Here is a 10,077-nt window from a genome sequence, read left to right as displayed (position 1 = left end):
GAAAAGAATACTTCGCTATCTTAAAGGCACTATTCTACATGGTTTTCTTTTATATCGCCACTCATCCCGAGATTTACATGCCTATAGTGATGCAGATTGGGCAAGTTCTCCCGAAGATAGACGTTCTACCAGTGGCTATGCAATATTTCTTGGCCGAAATCTTATCTCTTGGAATTCGAAAAAGCAACCCACTGTATCCCGTTCAAGCACTGAAGCTGAATATAAAGCTATAGCTAATGCAACTTCAGAACTTATTTGGATCCAATCACTTCTTTCAGAACTTCATCTTGCCTCAAAGACTACACCGAAAATTTGGTGTGATAATATTGGAGCAACATATCTTACAGCAAATCCGGTTTTTCATGCTCGTACGAAACACGTTGAAATTGACTTTCACTTTGTTCGAGAGCGTGTGGCTAGCCAACAATTATCTGTTTCATACATCTCAGCAGAAGATCAAATTGCCGATATTTTTACTAAGCCATTATCCGGACAACGTTTCGGCAAGCTAAGATGCAAACTCAACGTCAAAGATCTCCCGTTAAGTTTGTCGGGGGGTAATAGAAGCTGAGTAATTTTAATATTATTAATTAAATATTGTTTAGATTTTGTCAGTTAATTTAGAATTGGTCAATTGACCTGGTTTATGTAAACCTCTATATATTGCATCGTTTAGGGATGCAACACAATCAATAAAGTTTATTCCTTGGCTTATCTTTTGTTCTAATACATACAACCATACAAAAATAACAAATACAAATTGTTACCAAAGAAGATGTTGTGCGACGTGGTTGTAGGTTGCTGTGTGAGAAGGTCGTGATCGACGAGAAGCTTGCTGCCTATGATAAGAGGAACAAACTAGTTATGAAAAGGCATGAGCAACTCATGATCTTAACATCTCCTCACGCGGGCACAAGCAGCAGCCTCACTCGCCACGGCCGGCCGGCCGCCTAGCGTGATTGCGTGCCCACGGGTGGCTGCGCTAGGGCGCCCGCATCGCACAACCACAAGAGGCGTGATGTGGCCACCGCCGACCTCCTCGCTAGGGCACCCGAAGCTCTTGGTCAAGGGCGGTCGCACTAGGGCACCCGGAGCCCCTGGTCAAGGGTACCCCGAAGGCAACCACGGGCGACGGCGCTAGGGCACCCAGAGCCTCGGGCTAGTGGCGGTCGTGTGATGCAGCATGATTCGGCCCCAATTGGCCACCTTGCGTGGCCATGGACTCCACTTAGCGCGGTCGATCTAGCGCCCACATAGCGAGGCTAGGGCAGTCGCGTGATGCGCCAAGGGTGGTGTGTGATGCGCCAAGGGGTGGTGTGTGATGCGCCCATGGTCGGTCACCCCGCGATTGAGCACCTCACGCGCCTCTCGAGTCTCGCAAGGCCAAGAACAAAAACGTACAAGATCGGAGAGAGCCTTACCAGCCGTCAGGAAGAAAGATTGAGGAGTAGGGTTTACGAGATGTGAACTGTCAACTGTGAATTGAAAATATTTTTAGTAAGGGTAAAATATTAATGACGAAAATATTTATGTCGGTTATTAATTAGAGATTAAAAAAATATTAAATATAGCCCTTATTTTGCGATCATTATAAAATAATTATCATAAATTAGAGATGGATAGCTAATAATAGAGTAGATAATAGGGATTGATTTTAAAATTCAATCGCTAATGATATAATAAAAACTTAAAAATATACTAGAAAAAGTTTAACGATAGAATGATATATCTGTCATTAATTAGAGATCAAAATTTTAATCTATCTTTATTTAATGACTAAATTTGATTCAATCGTCAATTCTATCACAGAATGCTGCATTTCTTGTAGTAGTAGATATATTAAAATTGACTGAATACTTGACAAGTGATGAACTTTTAATAAGTCAAAATTAATTGGATGTTAGGCAAGTAAAAATCCTAGAGTAGTACTCTCTAAGTAAAAGTCTTAGTGGGTTAAAATTGACCTGAGACTATGCAAGCAAAAGTCTTGCTTATCAAGCTTTACTTGAGGTCAACTAAGTAAAAGTCTTGGTGAATCAAGGTTAATTGGCACTAGATAAGTGATAAAGTTTTAAAGGTTAGGACTCTAGGCAATAGAAGTTTTAAAGTTCAAGGTCAGTCAATAATAAACATATAAGAATGTCCCGTAGGCATTGTCTCTAGGTACAAAAGTTCTAATAGATTGAGCTCGACCTATGTTAAGGAAGTCTCAAAGGTGAAGCCTTGTGTCAAGATCAGAAAACCCTAGAGGCTAGGGTCTTTTGGCAAGGAAACTTAAGTGACCTGGGTTTTTTTTAAAGGTAGGCTTAACTTAGGCAAGGATTTGATCTTAAAGTTGGCTAAATCAAAGTTTCAACTGATTAAGAGATGTTAATTGAGTCAAATTAGGTAGTCAACTCATATTGGATTGCTAACAAAAATATTTTTGTTTGGGGGGGGGGGGGGGGGGGGGGGGGGGGGGGGCAATCGACTAGGCAATCTATTATGCCATGACTAATCGACTAATAGATAAGCTTAGTCAACTACGAGAAACATAGGAATCTAAAAAGAGAGTTTTTGATTCAACAGAGTTTGATGCAATTAGGTGACTTAGAAGCTACAAATGTCAATCGACTAGATGGTGGATTAGTAGCCATTGGAGCCAAGGCGGTTTAGCTACATGCAAGCACAACAATTTAGCTAATCCAATCAGCCTACTAAGATAAGTTAATAGTTGACCGATCAGGTGGATTCTAACATGTAGCTATTGACATCAATAACTCTATAAAGAATGGCTCAATTAAAGAATTTGGCAATGCTTACATGCATACAAATGAAATAAAAAATAATCATATTCAAGTGAAAGCAAGTTAAGAAAAACTTCATCATGTACTTTTTTTATGTTGTAATTTATTTTATTTAACATTTTATTCATTTGTTGTTATTATATGAGTGAAGATTTGTAAAAAATTTCTTTAATTTGGAAAGGTGTTAAAAAAGGAGAAAGTACAGATTGATTTTAGGAGTAATCCATCAAAGGATGATAGATCATGAAGTAGATGAGGTTTGTAAGAGATTTCTCTAATTTTGAAAGGTATGGGAGGAGGAGTGTAAAATGAGTTTAAGAGTGATCTACCAAAAAAATGATAAATCTCAGTCAGTCTTATGGACTCAATCCCTGGGTGGCCGGCCCGGTCCCACGGAAGTTTCCCACCGACCACCAGGGTAAATCGGGAAGCGCATACGGCGGTCAATCTAGATGTCCAGCATCCTTTGATTGCGTTCCCCATTTGGAAGAAAATTCTTATAAATACGTCGTAGCTGGAGATCGAAGCGCGGATCCCTAGGTCACAACCCGAATGTCCTACCGTTGCACCATTACCCCGGGGACCTACCAAAGAATGGTAGGTGGTGGAATAGGAACAGTGATTTATAAACTATAGAAATCATCATTATCCAATTTTGTTTTGTGTTATGTTTTGTTATTTTGCTGCACACTAACTCAGCTGCCTTTATATGTGAATTAATCATTTCTTTGATTTTGCATTGCAGGCAAGCAAATTGTTTGACTTGAACGTAGTGACCACGGAGGAGAAGGTGTATGGTGTATGTAGCTGTTATGACCAAGCTACTCAATTCCACCAATGCTTTATTCTCCGGATCAATAATTTCTAGGAAGGATGCTTGTCTTGGTGATCATGATTTCTTGGTTATAATTTTAGATTTTGTGGCTATTTCAAGTACAGTTTGAACAATTTTGGATGACACCCCCATGTGTTTGGCTCCATAACTAATGGAATTTTATTTTCATAAAGAGGTAATATATAAATAAATTAAGTGATATTATGATTAACATAATTAACTCAGTGATATTTCTTATTTTTTGAAATTTTATAATTTAACAGTTTGAACAATTTTGGATGACACCCCATGAGTTTGGCTCCATAACTAATGGAATTTTATTTTGATAAAGAGGTAATATATAAATAAATTAAGTGATATTATGATTAGCATAATTAACTCAGTGATATTTCTTATTTTTTGAAATTTTATAATTTAACAGTTTGAACAATTTTGGATGACACCCCATGAGTTTGGCTCCATAACTAATGGAATTTTATTTTCATAAAGAGGTAATATATAAATACATTAAGTATTTTTTAAAATAATTATTTTAATAAAATAATTTATTAAATTAATAAATATAATTCATTAAATTAATAAATATAATTCATTAATTTTATTTTTTTAAAATTTAAAATAAATTTATATATATTTAAAAAATAATTCATTAAAATAATTATTTTAATAAAATAATTTATTAAATTAATAAATATCATTTATTAATTTTATTTTTTAAAATTTAACATAAATTTATATATATTTTAATAGATATTATGATTAGCATAATTAACTAAGTGATATTTCTTATTTTCTGGAATTTTATAATTTAAATTATCAATATTTGAATTTGTGTAAATGCCTACTTTTCTAACACAGTGGGTGCCTACTTTTCTGACTACTTAGCGGAAGCTACACAACCAGTTTCGATAAGTATACTAGCTAGCAGCCTCTTAGCATAGTTCCTCATTTTTATTTTTGTATATTTATTGACCGGTTAGTATTTATTAATTAATCAAGAATTTTGAGGCTCTGTCGCAATTTGTATAATCTATTTAATCCGCCATGCCTTAAGTTCAGAACAAATTAATTTGATTCAAGCAAGATCTGTTGAATACTATACAGCAAAATCCAGTCACATGTGAAAAAAAAACATTCTTACAGTTCATAATTGGGATCGCCTAAGGCAACATTACATAATCCAAGGAACAAAAGGCAACAGTGGGGATTCCGTATCATTCAATATCATCACAAATTACAAATGTTATTATTTTATAAGAATGAATGTCGAATCAAAATACATACTAGTTTGCTGTTACACACCCAACATTGGGTCACATCAGACAATGTAGTCGTCGCCAATGGTCGCTCAACCAAAACACTGAGCATACCATGAAGGACCAGTGGGAAAATAATATAACCAGTATCTAGCTAAACAAGAAGGGATCTATTGTCTCTCAGTATGGAGTTAGATCCCTTCTGTGAATGATTTCTTTCTATATATCATCACATCTGTATAGGTGTGAATATGAAAAAAAAATTGAAAGTAAACAAAGAAATAGTAACGCAGTAGTTACAGAAAGACATGTGACTTTGCCACATTTCGTGAGCATTTGGTACGAGGACTCTTTATTAGGCTGCAGGCACAGCCCTCCAGGAGCTCCAGATCCTCATCAAATGTAAGCATGGATGCCATCCCAGGATTCTCAGTCAGCAACTTTGATGTAAGGAACCCTGCAACAGTCCATGTCTGATAAAGCCGCGATTGCTTTCCGATAAATCTCCCAGTCGGGGCATCATAATATTCAGGCCACTTTTCCATTGAAAGACGCTTCTCGGCCACAGTGATTGCCTTCCTAGCTAATTCGGGCCGACCCATTTTGATGCACGCTAATGTGAACTAGAGCAACAGAAAAGCCATATATTTAAGTAATTTATTTGTAAGAACTTGAACTTGAGATAGTGCTCCATGTCAAGACTTCTACCTGCCACAAGAGAGTAGGCCATGATCCTCCATTATGATATGACCAAGGTCTGTAAAAACAAGAAATCTTGTTAGGATATATCGCAGACTGCACACACCAATGCAACTCTCTTCAGAATGTGTAATGTGTTTGGAGGCGTTCCTTTTTCCAACAGGGGAAGACCAAGCAAAACAAGTATCAATTAGATATATTGATCTTGAGTTTTACAATACAGTTTTCTTGCCCCTTCACATTGTAGAAAGCAAATTATACAGTGCAGACTTTGTTAAAATTGTTAGCCATTCTCCTTTATTCTTCTCTGGAAATATTGTCAAATACTATTCATATATTGATGAGAATTCAAATCAGGTAGTTGTGTAATTGAGGTAGATATAAAGGTGAAATATCTATCAGGAAGATTTTTGTTGGAGTATCTATTGGAATATAAAACTGAAAAGGTGCAAGTTATGCATTGGAATACGTTTGCTGATCACTAAAGTATGTGCTATGTGCTTTTCAAACCTAAGACTGCGGTATTATATATCTAAGCTGGTGCAAGATGACCTCAACAAACAAACAAGATGGTATTCACACTTAAGCTTATCAATGCATAGTGATTTCAAATGTAGAGGTTAATCATACACTAGCAACTCTATGCAAGGCAGAGTTTGTTTTTTCGGGGTATAGTGGAAAAGTCAACAGGTAACATCTAATCCATAGTCTACCAATACCCAGATGGAAAATCAAGGTACAGCAAAGGAAAAGAGTGATGTTGTATAACATCTTACGTATTTTTTGGATCACTTCCAGTAGTTATCTGCCATTCTTCATCCTCTATAGCAGGGTAGCATATCTTAAGAGGCATAGTCCCAACAAGGTCATTCCATTTGTCTTCAATCAGATCAAGGATGCCCTCAGCTTGCCAAGGAGTGGCTAAAGACGATGAAATGGCCCATAAATTACCAAGTGAAAAGAACCTAAAATCCATGTGCGCTGGCTGAAGGTTGCCAATGAAGTAGCCACCTTTTTCAGGGATCCAATCCACTAACCAATGAGGGATTTGTTCAGGGTATATGTTGAACTTGTTAATAGCATCTTGAGAATATTCTTCAGTTTTGTAACGATATATCTCATTGACCTTTTTCATATCTGCCCAATAATATTCTCTGATGTGAAATGACAATGCACTAAGTCTGTTGTTAATAGCACGCAGCAGGCTCTTTGATCCATCACCGGAAACAATCATTTCACGCGAACAACGCAATGCACCATAGAACAGTGCCTGTTTATTGTAATATTTCAAACATTATGGACAAATTATAGCATAAAACATCACAAATATGTCAATTGACAATCAAGAAAATAATTTTTAAGCAGGAAAAGACTAAACAATATCTGAAAGTTAACGCAAAAGAGATATGCAGTTCCCAACCAGATAGCTCAAATGAAATCTTAGTATGGTTTATGTACAAAATGCAGAACTGATAAGAATTTAAAGCTAATACATACCTGGATTTCGAGAGGGTGTCCGTGGATTCCCATTCGGCGATCTATCATGCAAGACCCATCAGTGACAAGCAAAGTAGGAAACATGTCAAACCCATCTGATAAGCATAAATTTAAAATCAGTCTAATGCCAGTTTGCACATCGATTCTCTGTTGCAAAGCATAATCTCCAGTAATCTTTCCATAAGCTCTTAGCAGGATGATCCACCACAATCCTGCCATAGAGAACATTATGTTTAAGGACCTTAATGCTTAAATTTATGCATCACAGAAAAAAATGGAATAAATGATGGCATGAATCTCAATGAACGCTCACCAGAATCTACTGGAGCAACACGACCAATGGCTGATTCCCCAAAATCAGGGTCCAAGACCTCCTCAAATTCTCCGTTGCTTCCCATAGGAATATTTCTAACCTTAAAGCTAGCTGGCATCAAGCCTTGCCCAGGGCTGTAGCAATCCACAGTCTTTTCCCAACTCTGCATATCAGAAAATAAGAACACAGTACTTCATTTGTCACAAACCTATCGAACAAAGTAACAAACATCTCACAAACCTATCGTAACAAACATCTCACTTTGTACTTGAAACTTTTTATTTTTCAGGAATACCTTAAAAAAAGGATTTGTATTATATTTCAAAGTATGTTAATATTATATTTAAGAAAAGCAAAAAAGAAAAAAAAATCGGAAGTGTGTGAAACTAACCATTTATGAATGAACTGTCTATCATTAGCCATCAAACTTCAGAATACCTCGGCGATTACTTGATTTGGAAAAAAAATACAGCAGGTAGTTAAGTCAATTGGCAAGGGAAAAAAATTTATTAGGATAAGTCACAATGAACTTACTAACCATCGAATTTTGATAAGAAGTTTGAACTGAAAACTAAGATTGCAAAAGATTTAAGGATAAAAGAGGAAAGAATAAGCATGAATGATTGAACATTTCTTGTGTTAGCCAAAATCTTTCTTTACAATAATACATTGCGCTAATAATGACAGTAAATGAAGAAAACGAGATTTGGGTTAGCTTCACCTGCAATTGCAAGGTGTGGAGAAGGAAGTTCCGCACGATCTCCGTCTCCCCTTTCAGCAAAAAAGCTAGGGCTGACGGCACGAAGTCGCGGATGAAGACCTGGTCGTAATTGAGCAGCTCCGAGAAGGGATCGTTCGCCGCCACCGTCCCCACCGGACTTCCGCAATAACTCACCACCGCATTCTTCAACAACCGCCACGCCTCCTTCTCCGATTCCGACACGTCGTTGCCCTTCGTTTCCTCCGCCTGCTCCTTGTCTTCCACCCCCTTTACTTCCACTTTCGCAGCCATCTTCTCTTTCAACGGCACCGCACTCTCGACGACGAGGTGCTTCGCTTCAGTGAGGCCCGGGACGACGATCCGCTCGAAAGCCTTCTCGGCGCCGCGCACGGTCCCGGACGAGAGACCAACTGAGTCGGAGACCCGTCCGGCAGAGAACGGCGCCCCACCCATCGACTGGGCGACAGCAGTGCGGATCCATCCGGCGGCGGATCGGCGATGCGGGAGCGAGCGGAGGCAGTACCGACGCGGGCATCGGGAGGGAATATGGGCCGTAAAGAGGCGACAGCAAGGCCTCACGGCGACGGCGAGACCCATGGATCCGATTACATTCATCACGCCGATCATAAACCGATCGAAAACGGCACCGCTGAGCAGCAACAGCAATAATCTCGCTGCAACCAACACCAAAACGATAAGAAATGGACCGATCGGTAGAGGAGAGCCTGGATGGACGAGGAATTAAACCAGTTAAATTGAGGGGATGATGGAGTTTATAGGATGGTGGAAAAGAGAAGAAATGCGAGGGAAATGGGCGACCTTTACTTTTCCTTTGAAGAAGAAACTATTACTAAATATTGAATATGCGGACTGTGGTCAATGGGAGATCGAGTACACGGAAAAAAGGAGGAAGCGGAGAAGAAAAAGGAACCAACAGTCAATGCAGGCACGCAACCGCCCACCTCAACATACGACGAGGATAAATCGCGGCGGTCGCCCCACCCCGCGTTTCGTCGGGACGGAAGGATTCATGGTCTTTAACGGATAAAGCTTGTCGTGACGTGGCGGAGACATGAGCCCGCTTTGGGGAAAATCAAAGGGCCTTAAAAGGCGAAGACTGCGCGTGAGTTCGATTAGACGGGGGCTATATAAGCCATGTCAACGGTCATGCTTGGACCTGAGCTAGTATCAGTCCAATCTGTTTCTGGGTCAAGCATGGCATGGTTCTTTATGGGCTATGTCTGACACACGGTTTATCATCTTGTTCTTTGTTCTCGGTTAGTTAAGTTCATCATGAGCTATACTTAACACAAATTTGCTATCCTGGGCGACAGCTTCTTGCGCGCCCCGTGAGCACCTCCATCCGAGCCGTCCATCCATCCGATCGCCAGATCCGAGCCGTCCGATTGCACAGTGTTTCTCGTCGGACCTTCGCCGCTTCCCGCCGCCCGTTCATCGCCGTCCGACCACCGCCGACCGCCGGACCGGGCCCGTTGGAACCTCAACTCGCAGGCGGTCCGGCGGTGGCCGGAGTCCGGCCCCGATTCGGCCGGAATCCGACCGAATTCCGGCCGAAATCGGCCGCCGGTGTCTGGCGGCAATTTCGGTCGGATTCCGGCCGAATCGGGGCCGGACTCCGGCCGCAGTCGACGCGCCGGCGCCGGGCGCGTCGACCGCGGCCGGACTCAAGCCGCGATTCGGCCGGAATCCGCCCGGATTCCGGTCGACAGTGGCGCCAGGCACTGTTGCCCTTGTTTCGACCGGAATTCCGGCCGAATTCCGGCCCAATCCGGTCGAAATCCGATGCCGAAATGTGCACCGGCGAGTCGCGGTTCCAACGGGTCCGGTCCGGCGGTCGTTGGTGGTCGGACAGCGATGAACGGACAGCGAAAGCGCGTGGAGGTCGGCGGTCAGGGCGCACGGACGCGCCGACGCTCATAATAGCATTTCTCATAGATTCAACATATATT

The 10,077-nt window shown here is 40.5% G+C and overlaps 1 protein-coding gene across 3 annotated transcripts; it reads right to left on the bottom strand.

Moving 5' to 3' along the window:
* Positions 1-4,891: 4,891 nt before the first annotated feature.
* LOC141819056 (neutral/alkaline invertase 1, mitochondrial-like) lies at positions 4,892-8,918 on the bottom strand. Of its 3 annotated transcripts, none has more exons than XM_074706429.1 (6): positions 8,108-8,918; positions 7,387-7,549; positions 7,074-7,285; positions 6,353-6,846; positions 5,586-5,634; positions 4,892-5,500 (listed from the first exon to the last, which is right to left on the bottom strand). In XM_074706429.1, exons 1-6 carry the CDS (start codon positions 8,732-8,734, stop codon positions 5,174-5,176), a joined length of 1,872 nt encoding a protein of 623 aa, XP_074562530.1. In that variant the 5' UTR covers positions 8,735-8,918; the 3' UTR covers positions 4,892-5,173. The 3 variants fall into 3 exon arrangements, with proteins under 3 accessions (XP_074562530.1, XP_074562532.1, XP_074562531.1); XM_074706431.1 differs by lacking the exon at positions 8,108-8,918 and adding an exon at positions 7,778-7,835; XM_074706430.1 differs by lacking the exon at positions 5,586-5,634 and having other exon boundaries at positions 5,408-5,585.
* Between the last annotated feature and the right edge of the window lie 1,159 nt (positions 8,919-10,077).

This window comes from Curcuma longa, unplaced genomic scaffold, assembly GCF_044706935.1.
Source record: "Curcuma longa cultivar G26 ecotype Majalengka, Jawa Barat unplaced genomic scaffold, ITB_CL_G26_1.1 contig_27571, whole genome shotgun sequence".
NCBI lineage: Eukaryota > Viridiplantae > Streptophyta > Magnoliopsida > Zingiberales > Zingiberaceae > Curcuma > Curcuma longa.
Note: the sequence above shows the minus strand (reverse complement) of the source record. Positions and strands in the feature narration are given on the sequence as shown.